The sequence below is a fragment of the Urocampus carinirostris genome, chromosome 18 (genome assembly GCF_059441175.1).
Source record: "Urocampus carinirostris isolate Australia breed hairy pipefish chromosome 18, RoL_Ucar_1.0, whole genome shotgun sequence".
NCBI lineage: Eukaryota > Metazoa > Chordata > Actinopteri > Syngnathiformes > Syngnathidae > Urocampus > Urocampus carinirostris.
This window is the reverse complement of record NC_142366.1, coordinates 24,320,910-24,346,508: the sequence shown is the minus strand read 5'-3', so window position 1 is coordinate 24,346,508 and position 25,599 is coordinate 24,320,910. Positions and strand designations below refer to the sequence as shown.

At 42.5% G+C, this 25,599-nt stretch overlaps 1 protein-coding gene across 1 annotated transcript in view; it reads right to left on the bottom strand.

Moving 5' to 3' along the window:
* The window catches only part of sspo (SCO-spondin), a 106,286-nt gene that overhangs the window by 28,823 nt on the left and 51,864 nt on the right, over positions 1 to 25,599 (bottom strand). Inside the window, exons 67-108 of the mRNA XM_088322158.1 lie at positions 23,251 to 23,506; positions 23,126 to 23,172; positions 21,868 to 22,038; positions 21,669 to 21,803; positions 20,745 to 20,881; positions 20,583 to 20,677; positions 20,450 to 20,499; positions 20,208 to 20,378; positions 18,781 to 18,951; positions 18,641 to 18,720; positions 17,527 to 17,696; positions 17,403 to 17,449; positions 17,129 to 17,329; positions 16,080 to 16,250; positions 15,815 to 16,015; positions 15,666 to 15,738; positions 15,268 to 15,488; positions 13,946 to 14,098; positions 11,823 to 11,989; positions 11,594 to 11,739; positions 11,298 to 11,518; positions 11,135 to 11,167; positions 10,051 to 10,221; positions 9,762 to 9,974; positions 9,520 to 9,687; positions 9,176 to 9,310; positions 8,332 to 8,569; positions 8,109 to 8,261; positions 7,982 to 8,028; positions 6,604 to 6,774; positions 6,359 to 6,535; positions 6,111 to 6,266; positions 5,869 to 5,993; positions 4,969 to 5,105; positions 4,817 to 4,863; positions 4,495 to 4,740; positions 3,910 to 4,071; positions 3,719 to 3,835; positions 2,277 to 2,415; positions 2,005 to 2,201; positions 289 to 459; positions 77 to 210 (exon numbers count right to left, since the gene is read on the bottom strand). Of these exons, the coding sequence (XP_088178284.1) occupies positions 77 to 210; positions 289 to 459; positions 2,005 to 2,201; positions 2,277 to 2,415; positions 3,719 to 3,835; positions 3,910 to 4,071; positions 4,495 to 4,740; positions 4,817 to 4,863; positions 4,969 to 5,105; positions 5,869 to 5,993; positions 6,111 to 6,266; positions 6,359 to 6,535; positions 6,604 to 6,774; positions 7,982 to 8,028; positions 8,109 to 8,261; positions 8,332 to 8,569; positions 9,176 to 9,310; positions 9,520 to 9,687; positions 9,762 to 9,974; positions 10,051 to 10,221; positions 11,135 to 11,167; positions 11,298 to 11,518; positions 11,594 to 11,739; positions 11,823 to 11,989; positions 13,946 to 14,098; positions 15,268 to 15,488; positions 15,666 to 15,738; positions 15,815 to 16,015; positions 16,080 to 16,250; positions 17,129 to 17,329; positions 17,403 to 17,449; positions 17,527 to 17,696; positions 18,641 to 18,720; positions 18,781 to 18,951; positions 20,208 to 20,378; positions 20,450 to 20,499; positions 20,583 to 20,677; positions 20,745 to 20,881; positions 21,669 to 21,803; positions 21,868 to 22,038; positions 23,126 to 23,172; positions 23,251 to 23,506 (6,221 nt within the window). The remainder of the gene's footprint in view (positions 1 to 76; positions 211 to 288; positions 460 to 2,004; positions 2,202 to 2,276; positions 2,416 to 3,718; positions 3,836 to 3,909; positions 4,072 to 4,494; positions 4,741 to 4,816; positions 4,864 to 4,968; positions 5,106 to 5,868; positions 5,994 to 6,110; positions 6,267 to 6,358; positions 6,536 to 6,603; positions 6,775 to 7,981; positions 8,029 to 8,108; positions 8,262 to 8,331; positions 8,570 to 9,175; positions 9,311 to 9,519; positions 9,688 to 9,761; positions 9,975 to 10,050; positions 10,222 to 11,134; positions 11,168 to 11,297; positions 11,519 to 11,593; positions 11,740 to 11,822; positions 11,990 to 13,945; positions 14,099 to 15,267; positions 15,489 to 15,665; positions 15,739 to 15,814; positions 16,016 to 16,079; positions 16,251 to 17,128; positions 17,330 to 17,402; positions 17,450 to 17,526; positions 17,697 to 18,640; positions 18,721 to 18,780; positions 18,952 to 20,207; positions 20,379 to 20,449; positions 20,500 to 20,582; positions 20,678 to 20,744; positions 20,882 to 21,668; positions 21,804 to 21,867; positions 22,039 to 23,125; positions 23,173 to 23,250; positions 23,507 to 25,599) is intronic.

Below are 25,599 nucleotides of genomic sequence, written 5' to 3'. Positions count from 1 at the left end.
TCTTTTTTTCAGTGCCATTGACGGCTAGAAACGTAAAAGAACTGTTTTGTTATCAAGCCGGCAGAAGTATCCATACCTGTCCAGGTGGGCAAGAGCATCCAGGTCTGCAAGGTCCCTCTAAACACTGAGTGTGTGGCCAGAGGTCCTCACAGGTAAATGGACAGGAACCCGAACATTGAGTAAACATCTGGCCGTCGGGACACTCCGTATCTGTCATGTACATGATGCAAAAGATTCTCTTACTCATCAGGAGATGTAAATCTACATTTCTACAATCATTTCTTTTACCAGTTGTGCAGCGGTTGCTGTGACAGACAGTGTGTTGCTCGAGTGGCCCAGAACAGGCGTGGCCACCCAATTCTGCTTCCTGAAGGATTTTCCTCGCTCGCATTGACAAACCACTGCCACAGGTGGCGCTACATTCGCTCCAGTTTGACCATTCGCTCAACAAACACCCCACTTGAATGAAATAAGAAATACACCAATTAGCATAGCGAATATACATATCAGAGTAGTGTTTCTCAACTGGTGTGACAGGACCTGAATTAAGTAATTGCTTTGGCAAAATAACGCTAAGAAAGGACTTAAAAAGTGGTCGGCGGCGCCCTCTGTTGGCTGCGGCTGCATCGGCTCGCTACAACGGGTCAGGTGCAATCGACATTTCGTTCTGTGTACATTGTTACACAGAATGACAATACAAGGAAATTATTATTATTATTATTATAAAACACAAAAAAACGGAGAGACATTTAAACTCCTAAACAGTAGATGGCGATAATTCACTGCAAATGCAAATTGACACTCAACGTTTCAAACCACAGAAAAATACCGATAGTTTCTTTACACATGTCGAGCATGGTCAAATTCCGATATAGCAGAAATGATAGAGGATATGGATTTTATTATACGGGAGAAAAAGACACTCAAATGAGGTGTTTTGGATTTCATTAAAGGGATGTTTTGTATTATTGACCTATACCTACTGTTAAAACGTCATTTGTTAAAAAGAAAACAACACTCATTTGAATAATAAGCAAAAATATATGAACTATCAAATACATTTTTTTTAACATTTTTTAAAGTTTGTGTTTATTTGACGTAAATGAAGCTCACCTAGAGGGAGTTGGCATAATTGATTTTCTTGATTTCATGTTTTCGTTTTTTTCTTTTTGATTGTCCACGAACTTGCTTCTAAAGGTACCTCCCAAAAAAACGTAGTTTGGTTACTTCGAGTCTCCGTAGTTTGTATACGTCCTTGTGATTCATAGCACTCGTTCTTGGTGGCACTACACAGTACAAGGGCATCCACTGGTCAAATATTCTACAGAAATGCAGCTAAATGAGCATGAAGGGAATATCATTACGTTTTTTTGCTTTTGCCTGTCAACTTGTTTTGCTTTTTAAAATTGTGAAAATATTCTACTTCCTCTGGTTTAGGGCGGCATGGCGGCGAGGTGATCAGCACGTTAGTTAATTGGTCCCGGGTTCAAATCTACCTACTGGGTTTCTCGTGCGGAGTTTGCATGTTCTCCGCGTGCCTTGGTGGCTTTCCTCCCACATTCCAAAGACATGCACATGCATGGCAGGTCAATTGGCAGTTCCAAAATGGTCCCTTGGTGTGGATGAGCATGTGATGGGTGTCTGTCTCTGTGTGCCCTGCAACTGACTGGCACCCAGTTCAGGGTGCCCCCTGCCTGAAGACAGCCGAGATGGGCTCTATGACTCCCGCAACCCTACTGACGATAATCAGGGCAGAAAATGAATGGTAATTACTTTAAGACATTTTGGTTTTGCTGGTCATTTTCTCTCCTTTTATAAAAACCTGACTATATTGTACTATCTCTAGTTTAGACTGAAACATCCCTTTCATTCAATTATTTTGAGGAGTGGATTTTTTTTTTTCTTGATTTGGGTCACGGCTTGCAATTAGGGTAGGACAGTGGGTCCTTAAGTTGGACCAGTTGAGAAGCACTGTATTAGAGCATATTGAAGTATGTTTAAGACCTGGGCAAGGGCCCAAGTCACAGATTTCCGACTGTGCGGTGTCAGAACAGGAAGGCCCGCCCTCCACGGGTTGGCAGAGGCGAGTTCTCGTCCGCTGGCCAGGTCCGCAGGAAGCCGAGCAGGTCGTCCACCGAGTCCAAGGTTCGTATAAAGGACAGGGGAGATCGGTGCACACGAGCGTGGCGTTCTCACAAACGCTGCGAAAAAAACGAGTCGTTGGAACCAAAATCACTTTTGTGTTTCTATTTCAGTCGCTGCCGTGTTCTGTTTACCAGGTATTGCAGTCCATGACAAGCTTTTCTTTCGGGCCGAACTCCAACGTGCCGTTGCCGGACGGGATGCCACAGCGACATTCTGAGACGGGCACACAATGGCTGTCCTGCAGAAGCCGTCCTTCTGGGCAGCGGCAACCTGAGAAAGAAATCCTTCAAATTCAACGGGAATAATAGCAAACGGAGAGCCTCCTATTTCTCCACTCTCAGTTCCTGGATGTAAACTGTAAAAATAAGAGCATAAGATAGGCATACCCGCTACCCTACTGAGGATAATGGATGGATAGATGGAAGATAGGCATGTGCTTATACAATTCCATCACTTCTGATAGGATACGGATATCACATGTGGGAGCATTACCAGCAAATTGATTCGATATTAGCAGGATTTTCAATTTTGGTTGTTTGTGTGTATTCTTCTAACTCTTAACTGGGCACTAGTTTTAATTCACACACTTGTGGTTGTATTTCTTAAAAGTGGGGCGTGTCGTTTGAGGTGTCCTTGAAAAGATGAAACTTTAATATTATGGCCATTAAATATGAGTTAACTTATGCTTTATTTTCCACTGAGTCTATCTGCTTTTATTTTATTTTTATCAAACATGTTCGAGGCGAAACAAACCCCCAAAAAGATGAAAAAAGAAGAGTTTATACGAGCCCGTTTATAAAATGCACGCGGTTGCACGCGCATTGTGAATGAGCTGACTGAGGTTGCAATCATGACTTCCAGCCAGAAGACGGCAGCAGAGAGGAGCCAAGTTGTAAATTCCGTTCAGCTCCTTTAACAATATCTATTTTTATACTGGAAACATTTTTCATGCCTTAAATGAGGGTGCTAAACACAATTTTTAGGCTTGGCAGTGGAGTGGAGATCCATTCATTTGCACTTATATATACATACATAGATATAATTCATTTTCTTTTACCAATAGTGAAATTTACTCTTGATTAATTACTCCAAACTGCGTCACCTGAATATATGTGAGGGCAAAAAGCTGAGCTTTTCAATGTAATCCCATACAGTCTTTCGGGATTTTATCTGCCCAGTCTTGAATATCAACATTAAGTCCCATAATATCAACCCAATACACGTTTAAATCCCAACTAATTAATCCCCTTCCTTGCAGTTAGCCTATTGTAGCCTCATTGTGAGATTTTTTATTTGAGCCACCGATAGCGGGTCCAGTCCATTTTTTTCAGTTTTATGGCAGCAATAAAAAACAAGGGATTTGCTGGTGATTTATGTGGCAATAATTCCCTCTTCCAGATGCTAATTTTTACATATACTGTGTTATTCCCGAAATCAGTCAATATTTCATGAAATATGGTACGTAACATTCTCTTGAGACTGAATCAATAAAGCTCACTTGTTGTTGTTCCTTCTTTAACTTTGAGTCAATTCAGTGGGCCGAATTGAAGAACATACGCAAGCCGTCTCGTACCTGAATGACAGCGTCCTTGGAGACACTGCACATGCTCCCATAAGTCAGTGCAGCTGCGAGGACACTGATTGGCACAGTCCTCTTGGTAAATACGGCCCCTGTCTTCGCAGTTCTCACCTTGATATTGAAATATCTTGAATATGTCATTCTACAGTAAGGTTCACCTTCTCCCACAGGACATGTTGCTATACCTGGACAAAGTCCTGTGTTGCAGCTCTGGCTTTGAGTCTGCTGGCTGCGGCAGAGGGGTCCTGGCGGAGAGGCCAGAGGGTGCCTGTAGCGTTGCCTGACTCCGCCACTGCACGGCTCGGCGCAAACTGTCCACGCGCTCCACAGGCTCCACTGACAAAGGTCTGAAACATTGCAAACATGACCGAGCTCTTCATCGTCACCAGGAATAACTGCTGTGTTAAGACTTTGTGCCTCCGCATTATACTCTGTTAATTGGCATTGAAATGAACAATTTCCCGAAGCGCTTTTTTATACGTTAATATCAAATGTTTACTTTCAATTTCAACCAGGCTTTAAGTGGATTTCTGCACACAAGCTCATCATGAATCTCAATTTTAAACAATGAGAGAGAAGCATATGTTTTCAAATCACGTCGATTCATCATACTTGTGACTTTACAAGCTTAGCCTAAAAAGAAGATTTATCATAAATACACATCAAAAGTCAAGCGTAGAGTTCTATGCATGATTGTTTCCAAGTTGGAGTAATTGACAGGGACAATCTCAATGAATAACCGGATGAAGTTTTTGTCGAACGTAGTATACCTCGGCAGATGCTATCATCCGGACAGAGCCTGTCTTCGACTTGCGGGTGCGGACATTGACTTTGCTCCTGCTCCCCAGAGACTGGAAAACCAGAGTCAAAGTCTAAACAGGCCCGGAAACGTCTTTGAATGGAAACCATTTTGCTGCCGTTGACGGCCCCTTCCGGCAGAGTGGTCATGGGGCTCAATGAGGAATAAGGCATGCAGGGGGAACACGGGGTCCATTCGGACCATTCACTCAGGATGACTGGAGACGAGAAATAACTTTCTTAGTATGCATGGAAAATATGTGTTTCAAACCTCTTAAAAACTTTTTATCGTACCTTCACACTCTCTGATGTCGCACTCCAAGGTTCCGTCATGGCAGAGACTGAGGATTTAAAAATATGGAAAGGGGTAACAAAAGGTATTGATCGTAAACATGAATATAGTGATATATTGCAACAGATTTGGAAAGCGATGGCCTCAAACTGACCAGGTACTGCAGCCGATTGTGACGGTCGACCCCTGAGGAACAGTGACTGGCCTAGGTGAGCCCGTAGGTTGTTCCTGCAAGTAAATACAGCCACACTGCTCCGAAGGTACACAGCTACCGTTCTGCTGGAGCAAACCCTTCAGGGACAACAAGCACACCATTAGTAAAATGAAATTAGGGACCGTGTTAGTTTCTTATTTGAGTTGAAGAGCAGATGAAGATAGCAACCATGTAAGGCTGGTAATTGATTTGTGCATTTTGCAGGTGACTCTCAATGATTTATATCTTACTTAAAACCGTTAAAGTTATCACGGTAACGAGCGCTGTCATGTTTTATAACTGCAGGGAGCAGCTTACTCTTCCATATTTCATTACCTGCACTCCTTGCTGCCGCGTGCGCATATTGTCAGGCCGCCACCAAACATTTGATAATAAATCAAAGCTGAGAGCTTAAAAACTTAGCGAAATAACTCGGTGAAACTGTCGTCGCTGCACATATCAAAGTGATCTATGATCAAAAGTTCATAGCTTGGCATATTAAACCTGTTGACATTGATTGACTAGTAGAGTGTTCCATTTAAGTAGTCATCATGAATAGCATTAGACCTGAAAACAACAATTTATAATAAATGTCCATTTTAAACATTAGTAGGCACTCAAAAACGGAGAAAAGATATCAATGGATTTTGAACTTCCAATGAGGACAAGGGGAAAGGCCGTTCTCCCCCCAGCACCCCCTGGCATCCTATAAAATCTAATTTGCATTAGTCCAATATTAAAAACAGAATTAACTTATCAATTACACTTCACGCTGTTTTTTCAGGTTGGACATTTCTGCAATTCTTTAAACAAACAAACATTTTTAACCAACTAACAAATACACCAATGCATAGAAGTTACCGGTGGACAGTAGCAGCCGGGTATACACTCTTTGACTCCCTGGCACAAGTCTGTACGTCCATGGAGCTCACAAAGCTTCTCACAGGGTTTACCGCATGAGGAAAACACGAATGGTGCTTCACATTCTGAGAAAATATTCAAATGTAGAACGTCGCTTGGATTAAAACTATGGACCTATTTGTCCCTGCCAAAAGCAACGGTGACAATGACAAAAACTCTTTTTAAATACATTGAGACCTCACCATCACACTGACTGAAGCCGCATGGTTTGCTCTGTGTTTCAACAGGAGTGCATTGCTGCCCCCTGGTGGCAGGGGTGACAGCTACGCGGTAGCGCTGCTGCCTTTGAGACTCGCATGAACACTGAGACCAAACGCTCCAAGGTGACATGGGGCATTCTGCGAAAGGAATAAGAAACAGGGATGTTTTAGTCATAAGTGATGATGTTTTTTCAATAGGATCTCATTGGAATATGGGAGTTATCGTGCACCTGGACAAGGTCGCTTGAAACATAATTGGTTTTCCTCTCGGTTCATGTCGGCTTCGATCTCAGCAGGGCACGCTGCGGTCCCTCCCTTTCCGCAGATACACACCCTACGCCGCAAAGCAGTCCCTGCCCCGCAGCTGCGGGAACACGGTGACCACGGCGACCAGGGGCAGAGGTCATCTAAAACGAGTGAGCGAGTATTAGGAACCGTATTCATACACGATTAAAACGCGAGAGGAACTACAGACCCAGACAGGGGGTTTCGTGGCATTCTTGGTTCTGTCTGTCGGGCCCGACGCAGTGGGAGCCGTTGTTACGAGGCGGCGGGTTGATACAGGCGCGGGTCTGAACCTGGGTGCCTCGCCCACACGTCACTGAACAGTCGGACCACACTGACCAAGGAGTCCAGCCGCCGTCCACTGCAATAAACCATGAGATCATGAAGACTGCCTATTGCTGAGTTATTTGACGGACTATAAGGCGTACCCAAAGACCCCCAAGAAATTTGAACGTGCGCCACTAAATCCAGTGCGCCTTAAATGCGGACAAAATTGGAAATGCGTTACCATATTTGTGCAGTTTTTGATTAGACTGAACACACTACCTTAATAATGGTGGGTATTTGTTAGAACTGACGTGCCTCTGTGGTATTTCTGCAAAAAAGCAAGGGGCCTCAAAATACCTCAACCCAGAACCATCTGTTGGAAAGGGGAAAACCCATTCAGCGCACAGTAGTGACATTTAGTGAGAGTTAGAAGGACTCTGGTCAGAAAGCACCCCACGGTACAGGAGACCTCTCCTCATCTGCCACAACACTCCACCACCAGAGTCCCCCCTCACACCACCCTTGTAGACCTTGTGGTTCGGGGTCAAAGCGTACAGAGACAGTTGAATACCAGCTGGTGACATCTTCTGGTTGAAGGCTACAGTCACTTTTTAAGTGACTGGAAGAGGTAGCGCTAATTTGTGTATGTAAAAACGTGGCATACACAAAGGCCATTAGTCACAGTACCAGATATGCTAGAGTAGTTGTTTCACTTTTTCTCAGCTCAAACTAATATCTAAGTAAAAAACGTTTTGAATACATTCGGCCATGCGTTTATTTATATCTTTCAGAAGGACAAAATTACTCCCAACAATGCCATTACCTTCATTCAGTTCAGAATGACCAAATTACATTCTACAATGAATATTTATTCATTCAGTTCGGAATCTTGCACACTTTGTAAAAACTTACGGCCGAGCTCAATAATAACTGGCAGTTTAGAACAATGACTAAAAATAGTGTGATGATAAGATCAAACCTTTTCATATGTCATTCTCATCCCTAGTGGTCTAGTATTAGGTGGCGTGCCCCCTGCCACAATCTGGGTTGAAATCCTATTGCACCCAATGTTTTGCAACTGTGATCAGTAAAATATTCCAACTGAACAATCAATGGGCGAATCGGCACTTTCTTATTTTTTGTTCCACCCTTTATATGAGTTCTAATTCCATGGACCTTATAGTCTGTTGTGTCTTAAATATGAAAAAATATTACCAAAGACTATTTTTGGAGGGTGCACATTACAATACAGTGTCTTAAAAGCCTTAAGGTTTGCACTTATTAAACTAAATGTTACCTACCTCTACAATCGATGTCTTGGCAGTAATCTCCCTCCGGAGTGCATGTGCTGAAAGGTAAATAAGCTGACGATGAACTTTCATTCATTGACTCTAATGTTTTCCCTTTAATTGCAAACATATATCTCACCATTGTTCACATTCTCCCAGGAGCCAGGTGTCTCCCACATGAAGCTCCTGGTCGCCATGGAGACAAAGAGGAGGGCAGGGCCCTGGTGCACAGGGTTTATGACCGACTTCCTCGAATTGGCAATCTGTCCCTTCGGTCTCTGAGACGAGCGATCTGAGACAAAATGTTATCGTTGCATTTTCAGATCTTGCAATCGAGCCTAAGGAGAGTGACCGTAGCGTACCTGTATCTGGTCCTCTGTCCCTGCCCGCAAGTCACGCTGCACGATGCCCAGCTGGACCAGGAGCTCCAAGTGCACGCGGCCTGGCAACTGTGGTTGGTGCACGCTAACTGTCCGTTTTCACAGCTGCAGTTGTTGCAATCCACCCGATGCGCACTGCCGGCAGCCCAAATTTGTCCCTGCGAGTCCACGCAGTCGCACTGCCACAGATGCACGCAAGCGCTGTCCTGCTGCAACTGACCTGAACGACCAAAAACAAGCCCGTAATATTCAAATTACCCGAAATTTAATGGAGAAAGTGAAAACTCAATGACTGTAATCGTGATTGCCCCTCCTAAAACTAACTGCACTGTTTGGTCGCAATCCATTAAGCCCAGTTGACTATTGCTGAGAATGGGGGCAGAGAGCAGAATCCAGTCATGTGGGGATGTTATCTTTTCCCCATTCTTTCTGCCTAAAATGAACATCACATGTGAACTGCATTCCATTATCCCTGGTCAATTATTGCTGCGCGCGGGGGCTGGCAGAGAGTAGGTGCTACTTTGCAGATTTCCACGGATCATGGCGGATTCTGGTCCCCATTACTCGCGATAAACAAGGGATTACAGTACATATTTTGGTGCTTGTACCAGTCTTTCTCTATAGATCATTTACACAAACAACGAAAGTGTCACTGCCAACTACTGTAGTGTATTAACAATTATTTTCATTGTGGTAAAAATTAGAAGAGCGAGAATAAAGGTAAAAGAAGAGGGTGTAATAGGTAATATTTATCATAACCACATCATACTGTATGAGCAGACCTAAAAAACACAAAGGTATCCATTGTTTATAAGGATCCCAATACCTTTAGGGCAGCGGCATCCGGGTTGACATTCAGCGTTAGTTTGGCACTCGATGCCTTGCTGGAGGTCGGCACAGCGTTGCGGACACTCATTGGCACAAGAAACAAACTCTTGTCCCGGTGGGCATCCTTGTTCATCTGACAGGACAAAAACAGAAGGTCAAGGATTTCGCCCACAAGCTGAGAGCATTTCCAAATAACGAGACAGCCCCGCGGACTAATCAGGAGAAGAAAGAATGCTCCGAAGGAATGCTCACCCTCTCCTACGATAATGAGCCCGTCCTCAGATCATGACTAATGACATACGCAAGGTCTACATGTATGAGTGAATATTTTGTTCATCTCACCGCAGGGTTTCGTGTTGCACGGTTTGACCTGGTTTTTCTCTCCTTGGCACTTTTTTCCTCCATTTTTGGGCGGCGGGGTGGAGCACGATCGGGTGCGAATGGAGCGGCCGCCACCGCAAGGTTTATCGCAGGAGGACCACGGGCTCCATTGAGACCAGCTTGCGTCCACTGGAGAGATGAAGGTCACACTCGCAGTTAATGGAGGGGACTTTTGTCGAGTCTCTAAATCTGGAAATCCTCACCTCGGCAGGGCTTGATGTTACAAAAGCGTCGCTCAATGTTTCCTCCCAGGATGTCGTCGCACCAGGAGCCGTTGGGGCCCGGGCCGAGGAAGGTTCGGATCCGCTGCTGCTGGCCCACGCCGCAGGAGCGGGAACAGGAACTCCACAGAGCCCAATCCGTCCAGGTGCAGTTTCTCTCTTCGCAATCATCCCCCACGCACGACTCCTCGCCATCTGAGCCAGATTTGGATCAATATTCTAGGTTTTTTTTCACCCATCAAAACATCCGTCTTACTAAATGTTCAAATACCTGGGCCTGGGCACTGTGGGAGGTTGCAAGCTTTGTCTTGATGGGAGTCCCCAAAGCAAGGGGGTTTAATGCACTGTCGGTAACGAGACTTCATAGCGGGAGAGCGGGCATCAGTGCATGTTTTTGTGCACGGACTCCAGGTTGACCAGACAGTGAAACCAACATCCTCATCTATGAAATAAACAAGTATGCATAGACATTTCATATCATTTTGAAAAACCACCTTTACTGTTCACCATTGTGCCTATATAGTGGAACTACACCACTTTTTTTAAAACTTTTTTTGAAAAGACTTTCAGGTGTCTCCCACTTAATGGTGCTAAGCTAGCACACGGTGCTAATGTCTTTGATTATCTGTCAATTCTAAGTGCCAGTTCCACTGACTTTGCAAGACGGTGGACCGTTCTAAAGGGACCAAACGCCTCCGGCAGCAGGTTGTCAAGATGAAAACGAAAGGGATGACCCTATCAGCCATATCACGACACGTTGATTGTTCCAAATCTGTTATTTCAGGAATGTTGAATCTTTACAAAACTACAAGTTCATTCAAGTCGCCAAGAAGGCTTATCGTCCACGCAAAACAAATGCTATGTTGTGAAAACGTGTTGTAGTAGCATGATATAGACACAACAAATTGTCCTTCAACTGTTGAGCAGTAAAGATGGGATTTTTTCAAAAGAATTCATTTATTTGTAAATCGTTCTCTAGTTTTGATCACCAGTGTATGTCGATAATGAAATATTGCATAATGTACTGCAGGAATATAGAATAATACTGAGCCATTTGCAGAAACTGTATATTATAGTGTATTACGTCCTTATTTTACAGCATTTTTAATCTCTTTTTCCTTATTTTACAATACTTCACATCTTAGTCAAAAAATATAATTCTTAAAAAGAAAAATGAGATCTCATTTTTCAGTATTACCTTATTTTAGTTATAAATAGTGATCCTTCAGAAATATAAGATACTTTATGTCATTTAACACTTTTTCTACTTCTTATATCTTTTTTTTCCCTGAAAATGAGTTCAAATTTCCCAATTGGGCAAAATGTATAATGTTATGAATCATATTTTCATTTACCTGGCACGTTGGGTTCTTCGGTGGGACCAACAACTATCATGAGCATAAAAGAAACAGGCAAATATTGTTATCATTATTATGAGTAGTAGTAAAAATAGTAGTATTGCTGAGGAATATTTTTTTTTTAGGAATCTGGGCTGTCTGTACCCATTTTCCTTCTTACCTGGGCAGTCCGGGGCCTGACAATAGGTGGTTTCCATGTACGGCCCAACGCAACCTCTCCCGCCGTGAGCTGGAGCGGGTTGGGAGCAGGTTCTGGTGCGTGTCTTCAGGCCAAGACCTCCACAAGACAGCGAGCATGAGCTCCAGGAGCCCCAGGGTGACAGACCCCCATCCACCGGGCAGTGTTCCAAAGAACAGTTCCATCTACCTTGTTCGCAGACACTACAAGAGAAGCGAGGCCAACCGTCAAAAAGGGCGAGGATTTTGTGTTCGTGTGTATCCAAACGGCCCACTCACCATGAGCTACAGTCGTGGACCAGTGTGTCTCCAGGCAGGAGCTCTACTCCCTCAGAAATGTTATGGAGGAGCAGAGATGACACGGGAGTGACAGAGACTCTCTGAAGGGAAGCTAAAAACTGCTCATCGACTAAACAGGGGCACTCCTGTAACAGATTACAAAATTCACGCAAATATGCTCAAAGCGAAATATTTAGACGAATGCTCGCAGGATGCGAAGGGAACCCACGTGGAGGCAGACACCGCGATGTTGGAACGTGTGCAGGGGGCAGTGGCAACCCTCCTCGCAGCCGTCACTGTAGCAGCCCTCCCTGCCACTTATCTGCTCGCAACTAAAAGGGCAGCCCTCCCCTCGCTCGCATTCCCTGTAGAGTCGACCTGGGGGGCACCCCACTTCTGCTCCCAAAAAAACCGGAAAACAGATATGACAAAACAAATTACTGATGCTTACCAAAGATAACATTGTATTTTTCACACCCTCTAAAATGGTCTTTTGTCGTAATGTTTTATATATTAGGCCAAGGGTGGGCAACTATTTGGAGTCGGGGGACGCATTGGGTTTAAAAGTGTGGCCAAGGGCCCGATCCGGGAGACCTAGCAAAATTGTTCATTTATGAATAAATATACATGCTGGCATACAGTAGCTACGTTATATTTCTTTACATTTGTTGTAAATAGATTAGTTGCATCAAACTAGTTTTTAAATGCTCACAGTGTTTTAAGCACTTAATTTGATATTTAGTTTTGTAGTGTTTCTGTAGTTGTATATTCCAATATCAGTTATTAGTAGTATTCTTGCAGTATTTTTATAATTCGATTGTAGTTTTATTTTTAGTGCTTGCTGCTGCTGTAGTATTTTCATCGGAGGATTTTTGTAGTATTTCTGTAGAATTACTGTAAAACCATTGCACATTTTATACACTTGATGTTTTTTGATGGATCAATCTTTGCACAAGTACAACACACACGAATAAATACTGTATGCGTTTCCAATTTTATACAGCAGTATTTCGAGTATTTGAGGCACACCGAGGTATTCGGCGCACTTTAAAATTTCTGACCAATGTGGAGTTTTCAAGTGTGCCTTATCGTCCAGAAATTATTATCATTACATAACAGATTCAAACTTTAATGAAACACCAGCTTACCTGTCTATAGTATTTTTTTAGTATCAACGCAGCAGTTAAATAAGCAGTTGAATTGATACCAATAATAAATACCAATAACCACCACAGAAGAATAGAACCACCAACTTTTACCATGGTCATTTATTCTTCAGTGAGCTAACTTCTAAAACTGATTTGGAATTTCGTCCCTTTTGGTGAAGACAAAAGACGACAATATTGATCTGCAGCCAAACGGAGGGACTGCTTTTGTGCCGAGACACAACACTGGCAGTCCCTCAAGTATTTCAGGATATGCAGCCGACATTTTTTACATGGTAACATTTGATGTATTTCCGCGCAATTTTTTGATAACTGGTATAAGTCATTTCAAAGACACTCAATATATTAAGATAGCTAGTGCTAACTAGCTATGTTAGTGTCTTTTGAAGTAAACAAGATGCTTTTATGGCGATTAACCAGCGATTCAAAACAGTAATCGTCGAATATCACATATATTGAGAACTGTTATGTGCTCCACCATAAAGCTTGTTATGCCGAAATCAACTGCCAAATTATCAACGGATAAAAGGAGAAACAAACGTTGAGAAGATAAAATGTTTGCCAAAGTCATTTTCAGCATGCTTAAAAGGGATTTTGAGACAATGTGCAAATGCCCGGTGCTTTACTGTTCTATTATATTCCCCAAAATTTTAGATACCAAGTAGTTTTAGTAATGTTTGCATATGGGGGGACATTTCATGCCAGGAATGCATTTTTTGGCACCAATACGGACTGGAAAGCGGCCAGACTTACAACCTTTTAAATCAGTGTTGGTTCATTGGGAAACTCCTTTTACAATCTAGTGGTACAGATGGTGTGGACTAAAGTCAGGCAGACTGGATCATTTGTTTAGACGTGTGAATATGTCAGGATAATGACTATATGAATCAGTAGCTAGCATTGGTAATGCTATCCTAAGTTTCTCTAAATAGTGCTTACCGACAAGGTGAGCCATCTTATTCCTTTGACTTGTCATTGTCAATGGTTGAATAGTATCAGTCAAATGTTGAATAGTATAGCGGTTTTTGTTGTTGTTTTCTACCATTTACGGGCCTGGTCTACCGTTTACTACAGTTTACTGCCGTCCGTCATGCTGTCTTCAAGTGGTTAGATCACGTGTGCGCAAAGGGTCAATATTTGAATTTCTACAAGTGAAAAAAGTCCAGTGATTCGAAGCAGCACGTACCAAGGCAAACCTCCGTATTGCAAGTCTTGCTTTGGCGGCTGGTGCCGCTGCAAGCTGATGAATTGCATGTCCGGAACCGGGACTGCTGCCCGCCGCCACAACTGACAGAGCACACTGACCACTGAGACCAAGGTAGCCAAGGGCCCACTGAATCTAGAATCAAGAGTATTATATGGAGCATAAAAGAACTATACTCTTAGACGGATGAAAACACTAGGAATGACATTGATGAAAAAAATCATTAAAGTCAAGATGAAGAAACTCTATTCCAGGGGTCGGCAACCTTTATCACCCATAGAGCCATCTTAGTATAATATATAAATTTTTTGAGAGAGCCATACCATATATTTTAAAACAAATCTCAGCAAAACCCCCATAGCTCTTCAGACAAACGCTAATCCTTCAACGCATTTTTTTTCACTGTGGGACATAAGATGATTTGATAAAATGTATTAAATAAGAATCATGAAACATGCATTTCAGGTGAATTGGCCGGTCCAAATTGTCCCTAGGTGTGAATGAGCGAATGAGTTGTCTGTCCCTGTGTGCCCTGCGATTGGCTGGCAACCAGTCCAGGGTGTCCCCTGCCCACTGCCCGATGATTGCTGGGATGGGCTCCAGCATCCCCGCGACCCTACTGAGGATAAGCGGTGCAGCTGATGAGATGAGATGAGATGAGAAGAATCATGCCAAAGCCTGTGTCCTATATCAACAAATATACCACTTTAAACTTGTTCCCTCCCACAATTACTTAAGATCTTTGAGGCTCATTTTGACCTTCATTTTTTTTAATCAAATAATGGTTTCAAGCAAGGTGCAAGCATAGTTATTTTGTAAAAATGTCACAATATACTACAAACGACGATACTGGCGCTGTGTGTATAGCTTTGCCCACCCCTACCGCTCACCCAATCAAATTTTTCTGTGTACTTGGCTGGCGTTTCCGTCCGTTTACAGTTTTTTTGTGGATTTTCATTTAAAAGTCTCTCAACGGTGAACCTAAATTGTTTAATGACACCTCGACTGTGAACTGTAGTAGGGACTATGCTCTTTGTATACTGGACCGAACCATTTGTTTTATTAGCTCTGCGTCAGCTCCGTGTGCCATAGACTCGTCGCTGCTCACAATAGAAATGGAACGAAATTGGATACATTTAAATCAGGGTCATTTTATCTCTGAGCCATATGTACTGATGAAAAGAGCCATATGTTACCGACCCCTGCTCTATCCTAATAAACAAAACCACTACCCCTTTCATTCTCAAAGGGCTGAAAAGCGAAATCCTCGCGCAGTACATGGTACAGACTGCAGCCAAAAATACCTGTGCACAGATGTAAGTTACAATCTTTCAGTTGTTCACCAAGTCCCAGGCAACCTCTCCCTCCGCTCTGAGGAGATGGATTATCACACTGCCGTCTCCTCAAGTGAACTCCTCCTCCGCAAGAAACTGAGCACGAGGACCAGGCTCCCCACTGGCTCCAGCCTCCGTCGACATAGCAGCCAGGGAGGGAGTGACAGTGTAAAACCCCAGCTTGGCAGGTACTGAGCAGAAAAAAAATACAGTTATTTATTGTTAAGGACAGAGATGTAGCCAATTATAGTGGATATAAAGGTGATTTCAACTGCCATTTCAACATATTATCCTTAAATGCCTATTTATAGATTAAGCGTGTCACCTCCACACAAGAAAAACATCAACAGACACCAAAAGATTCAAACCAATTTTTGCAGTCAGTGATAATTTCCTCCCCGTGGCTTGCAAACAGCCACTCAGTGTCACTGGTGGGAGAATCTAACCAAAGAAGAAGACTGGAATCAAAGTACAATTCATTCTACGTATGTTCTAAAAATCAAAAAGGACCCCTGACCGGCAGCGGTGCCGTTCTGGTATTTGCAGCGGCACTCCTCCCTGGTGACACACACGCCATCCTGCAGGACCATGTCACCCGGACAACCGCAGGACTTGCTGCATCCTGGGGAGTCCATGCACTCTGTTTCTCCATGGAGATCAGAACAGGTGCGAGGACACGGTTTGCCGCAAGGCCATTCTTCCTGGCCTCCGTCACAGTCTGTAAAACAAAAGAAGTATTTTTAGAGTGTTTTGACAACACAAATTCCTTTTACAAAACGTACCTGAGCAAACAGTCATGTTATCGTGGCAACCACGGGTCTGCAACCTCTCTCCGAGACAGGGCAGCCCACCGTACCTAGCGGGGGGACTGTCGCATTCTCTAGTGCGATTGGACGATCCGGCGCACCCGTCACACGCTGACCACGATGACCAGGAGCTCCAGGAACCATGCACTAAGTTGATGATGAGTGACAAGAGTGGAAAAAAAATGATCTTTTGTGTTTTGCGCACTGTAAGGCACACCCCCAAAAATGTGTCTGTTGTAATATAGTTTCATATATAAGGCACAACAGATTAGAAGGTACCTAAAATGAAACCTAGCATCAGGGCTAGGGTTAAACTTAAGATAAATAAGTACCAAATGTACACATTGATTGATCAGTCAGCTATATTGCTGGTCGCAGTTGCAAAAAAATAGGGTGCAATGGGAATCGAACCCGGATTGCGGCGGCGAGCGCACCACTAGACCTCAAGGGAAGTGGACAACAAAGGCATCAGGTATTATCTCATCATCCAACTATTTTTACAATACTATGTTTTTAATGTTATTCTTGGTCAGACATTAAACCAGTCCGTGGTACAGAAAGGTTTAGGACCGCTGAAATACAGTATTGCATTACTGACTCTCATATTCCTTACAAAGAGCACAAGAACAGAATGAAGAGAAAGACATTGTCGGAAGTTATTTGAACGTCCTGAAAGATAAATAAACACACGGCCTCACGTATTAAACATTTGTCACTTACATTGCTTAGCATGAGCTAAGAAAAAGTGAAAGTGAATTTTATACAGATTTTCAATAAATTTGTTTTCTCATTTCTCAAACGTTTGTATCTGGTACGGTGACTAAAAATAGAGTGAGCATGCTCTAAGAGCTATTGATCATGTTCGATCAGCAAAGCCAACCATGATATGCAATGGCGGTCGGCAATAAATATCGACGGATCGGTAATTGCATAAATACTATAATACACTGCTATGCAGTTCCAATTTTATCCATAACTGAGGTGCAGCTGATTATAATTTCAGTCAGAAAATACGGTCATCCTACCAGGACAAAATGTGACGACGGGGCAGGGTTGTCTTTGGATTTGAGTTCCAACGCCATTGTGTATTTCCTGTTCTCCGGGACAAGGCTCTCCGCCGGCTTTGGGTGCGGGACAGCCGCAGCTCCTGTAACGGGACACCGACTCTGCCCCGCAGGTCCTGGAGCACGGAGTCCACGTGGACCACTCACACCAGCCACCTGATACTGGAATCACAAATAATGGTGATACACTAGGGACAAAAGTATTGGGACACCTGATGGTTTTTGACTGACTCACCTGGGCAAGGGTTTCGGGAGCAGTTAAGCTTCCCTCCTTCGCAGGTGCTGAGAAGAAATAAACGTCCAAATGAATTATTTTCTTTTTTAGGCTGACTGGGCAGGTGTGTGTAAATCCTGCCGACCAATTGTTACAGCCATCAGGAGTCAAAATCGTGTCTCCGGGCTCCAGTCGGCGTCCGGTGTTAAGATCGAGGCAGGGGCATTCGTCGCGCTCTAGACAGACCGTTCCATTAGCTGACAAAACCTTTCCCTCTGTACAGTAGCACCCGGGCTCACAAAGCCAATCGCAATGCTGTTTAACAGGAAAAGAACATATATATGTATAAAATCAAACAAGTGGGAAACAAAGTTGATTCGGGCATGTTTCAGGTGTTAAATACTAGAGGTTGACCAATTATTTAGTGGGCCGGGATTTGGCATTTTGAAGGATACTCTATCTCTCCTGCTCCTACCAACCCTTTTACCTCTACTTCTCTCCCCTACCCTGCCTTCTGATTGGATAAGCGACTGTGGGCGGAGCCACTAAAGCAGGAACATTTGAGCAATAGCTCTGCAAACTCACCCTCACACGCCTGTGTCGGTAATATGAAAAGCATGTTAGTAATTAAGAGATAGCGTAAAAAGTGAGAGGAACGTTCAGGTAGAGATTGATATATAAGCTCTTGTTATAGTATTTGCTGATTTTTAGAGTTAATCTAGATCATGTTGGTTGTATTGCTGTAATGCTCTTCCACTGAGATTGGATGTATAAATCTAAGCTAAAAACAAACTTCTATTCTATAGCATATGAATAACCTATATTTCCTGTTCACAATATCTGTGTATTATTTGCACTCATGTAGGTTTTAGATCAGGGGATGGTGTCATAATATTCTGTTGTCTGCAATAATCTTTGGTCTGCGCAGCCCTTTGAGACTCTTTGTGATTAAGGGCGTCTACAAATAAACATGACTTGACATGACTATAGGCATTTTTTTCATTTCTTCTGAAAAAAAATCCGGGAGCTATTTAAGGTTTTTAATGTACCTTTATATGAGTTGCTGCTAAGCCCAATTTTATTTCCTGCACTTATATGTTTGATGTGTTGAACGCCTAATCTATTTACTGTAAAAGGTTTTAGAGAACTATTTAAGTTTTATTTAAATGTATAACAAATATTTTTTTTTCATTATTAAAAATTTCTTACAGCAATCTTCACACCTGAAAAACCCACATTGCTCCACCACTGATACATACCGCCAAGTCATCACAAGAGCGTGGGCAGGACGGTCCGCAACTACTGAAGGCAGTGCCTGGTACTTTGGAGCACGGCGCCACTGAAATCCGACAATGGTGTCGGGATGAGAGTTGCTTGACGGTGGAAAACGCGAACCTACCTGGGCAGTGGGCAGTGTTGCAGGCTTTGACCTCCGTTCCCAGACCCTCACAGTAATCGCCTTCTCCTTCAGGGGCGGGGCTGTCACAGTCCCTTCTCCGGCTTTGGACACCCCCGCCGCATGACTTGGTACACTGTGTCCAATTACTCCAAGGACCCCAACCGCCGTCCCCTCAAAGGAGCACATAACAAATATTCATTCGATTTCACTGAAAAATTACAACCAGCTTATTATTACCACTATAAGGCGCACGGGATATAAAGTACACCCCCCAGAATTAGTATTTAGTCTGTTTTTGTTCCGTAGATAGGGGGCACCAGACTATAGATAGATAGATAAAAAAGGCTGGTATCAGCAACGATACTCAGTATTGGTATTCATTCTTTACTCAAATTAATAATAGATAGATAGATAGATAGATAGATAGATAGATAGATAGATAGATAGATAGATAGATAGATAGATAGATAGATAGATAGATAGATAGATAGAGAGAACTACAGTAAGGGGCACAAGAATTTAAAAAGTTCCATAGTTTTGCATTGATTTAAGAGTGTAAATACAGTATATAACTGTTATCAATTGCATGACATTGAATGCAACATGAGTCAAACCCTGATTGCAGCAGGGAGCATGCCGGATCAATTCCATTAGGGATACAGACGACAAATGAAAAGGTACAGTATTGTATCACCGGCTCCCGAAGTCTTTACAAAGCGCACGAGATTCTGAACTGACCGAAAAAAAGGCACTGTAGGAAGTAATTCAGTCATTCTGAACTGAATGAAGTAAAATGCACTGTAGGAAGTAAATGGGTTGTCCTGAAAGATGTAAATAAACGCATGGCTGCACGTCTTCTAAACATTTGTCACTTCCAACGGCAAGATTTTGTTTGGAAAAAGTGATTTTTAATCACTTTTCTGTTTTCTCTAAAAAATCTGGTACTGTGACTAAAAGTAGTGTGATAATAAGATGATAAAGCCTTTTCATGTGTCGTCTGAATCCCTAGTGGCCTAGTGGATAGGATCAAATGCTCTCGCTGCCAAGATCCGGGCTCAATTCCGTTTCCATCCAATGTAATGCAATTGTGAACGACCATTCCTGTCCCAAGTGGTCTGGTGGTTAGGATTCAGTGCTCTTACCATAGCTATCTGGTTTAATTCCCGATGACACCATTGCAATGGTGGTCAGCAATTACATTTTCAACTGATCAGTAATTGCACAAATCTGTTAACGAGTTTCCAATTTACAGCACTACTGCGACCCTACTAAAGATAAGCAGTGCAGATAAAACATGGATAGATAAGGCTAACGGGATCATAAGGAGCACATTCGAAATTCTAGCCAATTTGGGGTTTTTGGGTGCGGGAAATACGGTAATTAGCAAATACTCTTCCGCCACTTTTGAGAGGAGACGTTTAACTCACGGTCACATGGGGCGGTGACACAGACTCTGTCCTCACGGTTGGACCCAGGACATAGAAGTCTGTCGCCTGAGCGCTGGGGGATAGAGCAAAAACGATATCGGGACTGGAGCCCGGCACCGCACGACATTGAACAGTGACCCCAAGGAGTCCACTGTGACCACAGGCCATCATCTATGGAAAATGTCATTCCATATCATTTAATCGTGGTGACGCTTGAAATAAAAACAAAAAGAAATGCTTACCGTCGCAGCTGGCTTGAGAACAGTTCACAAGTCTTCCTGCTTCACACGTGCTGAAGTATTTGAACACACGAGAAAGTAACAACAAGATGCAAATAAAGTGCAAGTAAACAATCAATACTCTTCATTGACTCGCCAGTTTTTGCAGTCAAAAGAAACAACGTCTCCTGGTTGGTGTTGCTTGCCATCGACATCACAACGACAATCCGACTCCGGGACACACTCGCCGTCCTTAGTAGCGACAATCAAATGAGTCAAAATTATTGACATTCATCATTCTTGTATTTTGAAGATAGACCTGTTGGAAAGTTCCAGGTGGACACTGGCAGCCTGGCGTGCAGTTCCTACTAAGGTCCATCATCCGGTCTGAGCATGATATTGCTCCTGTCAAACACTGCTTCCAGTCCTGCCCTGGTGGACATGCTTTGCTATCCCCTTTAATAAGAAATGAACGTGAATCACTAGGAAGCATAATTGTAATGAACACTAGAAGTCAAAACAGGGACCAAATATACTATTTTGTCCTTATTCTGTAAAGAAAGAAAATTACCATAGAAATACTACTACAACAATACTATGATGCAAAAATACTATTACAGAAATATTAAAACAGAACTATAAAAAGTCAGATACAGATGTATATGGAAATGGGATCTCAACATAATGTAAATTGATTTTATACCATTCTTCTTTTAGTGAGCAATATTTTGTCTTCTTTCTCAGAGAAGAAAAAAGCTTATTGGTTTTAGTCATCGTTATTTTTCCATAAAAGCGTGTTTTTAATCCAGTTTTGTATCATTTTGGCCAGGAGAAAGATGTGTGTTTTGTTTAGTTTTTGATGACCAAGTTTGTTAGTGCAATGTTTTTAAAACTCTAAAATAATAAAGAAAATAGGGGAAAAAATAAACAACCAAAGGGTAGTACAGGTTTATAATTTAGCCTACTCATTTTGTTTGAAAGAAACTCAAGCTTCAAAGTTATTATTGTCGCAGAGATTTTTCCAATAGACAAAGTGTGCTTTGGCTCAGAACATGTTGCAAAATCATTTTTATTTCACTCTTTCTGATTTGTTTCCCTTTCAAAAGGAATTGTAAAGGTTTTGTAAAAAAACTGACCGATATATGAAGTAAAATACCTCCAAAACACATGAGAGAAAATTTACATTAAAAAAAAACTGTGTGGATGAGAATCTCTAAGCCATAAACTGAAGTGTCTTTCATACCACATGGCTGGAGATTACAAGCACTGAACTGCTGTGGTGTGCCATGGACTCTGATAGGCCCGCTGGTCCTGGTCCTGTAACCTCCTCCGCACGTCACAGAGCAATCGGACCACTGGCTCCAAGGTTCTCTTACGCCTATGACACATCATCACCTCATCAACCCCGGATAACTCGGTAAGGGGTAAAACGAGAATCGCACCAAAACACGGCTGGATGCTACACGTGTCGACGCCGACTCTGTGGCCCTGGCAGGGACGCCCTCCGAACTCTGGCGGCGGGTTGGTTCCGGAGCGGTAGCGCCGTCTTACGCCCACGTCGCACGTTCGACTGCAGGCGCTCCACTGAGTCCAGCTGCTCCAACCGCAGTCCACTAAGAAACGCAGAGTCACTCAGGACAATTGAAAAAAGGGAATAGGAAGTCTCTCGATATTTTAGCAATGGTGGGCTGTCAGGGCGTGTGAGGCCTTCTCTGTTGGCCTAATAAACATCAGAATCATGTGACGTTGGTTATATTTTGGTCCAGAAAAACATATTAACAACAGAGAGCCCTCGATACTTTGCCCGTCAGTTATCGCTAGTTCACTCTTCACAGGAGAAAAAAATTTAATAATAAAATTTAAAAAATGACGGATGCATCCCCATCATTGAGGAACTTTTCAGGCAGCCAATATTCAAGCCAATTGGACTTTAATTTGAAAAAGAAGAAAAGAACAAAAAGGTAAAGAGAGAAAAGAAAACAATAAATGCTTCCTACACCGACTGCTCTCTCAAATCCAGCTAAGATTTACGCCGATCGGCCAGCACCTTTTGACTTGAGATTGCCGATGCCGATTGGCCAATTCATATCATTGGGTCTTTCAAGTCATGTATTGTGACCAGACACCTGCTCTGCATCCTCCCTGCATCTCCCTGAGAAGAGTTTGTATCAAGCTCCTTTGTCATACTGCCTAAAACAAGCATTTTTTTCGTTCTCTCTATTAGTAGGTCAAAATTAAAATATGTACTGGTTTTCAATGTATTCTCTCTCTTTCCCTTTCATTCTAAATCAGTAATTCGGCAGGTCTGCTAAAATGAAGGCTGCCCCCGCCCAAAAAAGAATAAAAAGTGCATTGGTGCTCCGCGGGTTTTTACTTTTTGGTTCTGGTCCCACAAAAACCCAGGGATTTCTGTAATTCCAAATTGTCCATCAGCTTCCTTTCGTTTCTTTTCCCCTGGTTGTGCTGCTTCCAGATGTGTGTCTTCATATGTACACTTCAAACCAATCATGACTTGTTGCAGTCTGTTGTCTGCAGGCCCTGTAGCATTAAATAAGTGTCGATAAAGCGCTTGCTTTAACCATTTAGATTTTAAGTTGGCAAAACCATAGAAAAGTTCCTGAGGGTTGGATGGATTCAGACGTAGCACTACCAAAGGCTTAGGTGTGAAATTCACCACTGCATTTTCATGTCCCAACTCACCAGGGCATGAACTGGTTTGACATGACATTTCTCCATTGATGCACGTGCTGTAGAAGACACCATCAAAACTCATCAATCGCTTGAAAAAAACAAGTGATCTGGCCACAAGTGGGTTTGCAGAATACCAGTTGTTACAAGCGTCGACGGGGAGGGTGGCCCCGGCCGGGAATTGCACCCCCTGATGGTAACACGGGCATTGGGACAGAGGGACGCAGCTCCCGTTGAGCAGGTACAAGCCCAGTGTGCAGTAGCAGCCGTCATAGCAAGCGGTGGCGCACTGCACCTCGGCCGAGGTCATGTCCATGCAAACCCGAGGACAGGCGCCGCCATGAGCTTCGCATTCGGCCGCTGTCATATGGATCATACCGTCGGGGCAGAGTCCTGCAAGCCAATGGGAGACATCATGAATACGTGGGAAGCATTCTTATTTATCTACTGCCGAGCAGTGCTTCTCAGCTGGCGAGGCCTTGTCCAGAACTTCGCAGGACCTTGTTCCATTTCATCTAGTTATTGACGACAAATTGATCCTCGCAAAAAAACGTGCCATTGTCAAATATCTGTGCAGTGATACTGTTGTGGAATGTGGATAATAACTAATGATATGTATATAGGCATCTGCTGAAGGTCGTGAGATGACGTTGTTGCAAGAGGTCACAAGCTGATATGCTAAGGGAACCGGGGCGGACGACCTTCACGAAATATCTTAACTTTATTTGAGAACACTATGAAAGCCAATGTTGAACGTCTGGATCCCGAATGCAATAAAGAGCGTTCCCTTTTTGTCATATCTCCTCTCTGCGTATATTTTGGGGTGACGTCCAACAATGTTCTCTCCAAAAATTAAAGAAGTGTTTGTAATATTATTATTTCGTATCAATAACTGGTCAACTAAATTGGTAATTTATTTTCTTTGGAGATGATGTTTTGAGCATACACTGAGAAAAAAGTTATTGTGTCACTAGCAGATAATATACAACATTTTGAAATCCTTCGAGACATAAATATCACAGAAAGTACATCATTAAAATCAGAGAGTATTCATGTTAAAGATGATAAGATTTAGTCTTTAAAATCTGAATGAGAAATGTAAAAGCATTTATATGATGTGAATGATTTCACAAATGTTTAATAGGCACACCGCCTGAGACATGGCACACGTCAAGTCGGTAATCCAGCTGCTCCCAAACACGCTTGAAGCCGTCTCGGGTAACAGTCTCCGGGAGATTACTTTTTTCCCCTTTTTATATACAAATTATCTGCTCATGAGTTAGTCCAAGAACATATATAAATGTATTCTAATGATTAATCGTTAAAAATCAAAGGATGTAGTTTTTCCGAAACACCCTGTTTTTCTCAATTTTCAATTCATTCCATATTAAATTCCTTTCCAACTGAGACTAGGGAACAAAATAACACAGGAAACCAAACCTTTTGAAGCTGAGCGCTGCATTTTTATGACTAAAGCGGCTCATTTGATGTGCATTTCTAAAAAAAAGTAATCATGTTACACTATATTATTGTTATCATCAGGTTGTAATTATTAGTTTAAGATCATGGGATTGTGTCATTGTGGCTGGTGCAGTCCTTTGATAAACTTTGTGTTTGAGAGCTGTACAAATAAATGTGACTTACAATTGGGGTTAAAATGGACTCCTTAAACCACTAAAACAATGACTTATAAAGGGCACTGAGTGATTTTACATATAAGGAGCACCTTTAAAAAATGCATCGTTGTAAAAGATGTTTCAGATATAAGGTACACAAAACCTTAACTACAGCAAGAGCGACGTTTGCATGAAAAAAGTCACAAAATTAAAAAAACCTATTTCGTCGAGCATAAATATTAGGAAATTTGATTTCATAACTATAATAAATTCATAGATCTATGAATGAAGACGTTTGCACTGTACTGGTTACTGTAAGTAGAAGCGTTTTTTTATAATAATGCATTTACCCGAATTTCCTGTCAATAAAGAGCACCGGGTTATTTGGTGCGCCTGCAAATTTCTTATATAGCTTCTAAATTGCACTTATTTTCATTGCAATACACTATTCTTCATTGTATTAGGATTATTATTATAACTCAGGCCAGTTTTTCTAAAACCCTGATCGTATTTATCTCATTTTTCTTAAAAGTCTCTAAATGACATGTTTTACCCAGAAGTGCCTCGTCTAATCTCGTTGCATGCAATGTTTCACATCGTTGATATCATCCATCCATCCATTATCTGCGTTGATATCAAGACAATTTTAATTCTGATTTTAACGGTAATAGAGAAATTACAGTAATTTATAGAGTACAGTGGAACCTCGGTTTTCGAACGCCTCTCAGTTCGAACAAATCGGTTCTCGACCCAAAATTTCGAGAAATTCTTGCTTCGCTTTTCGTTCAAAAAATCGGAGTTCGAACGCCGGTACGCTAGGGTGCGATGCTGAGCGCGTACGGGTGTAGAACTGTTGTCACGTGAGCGCGC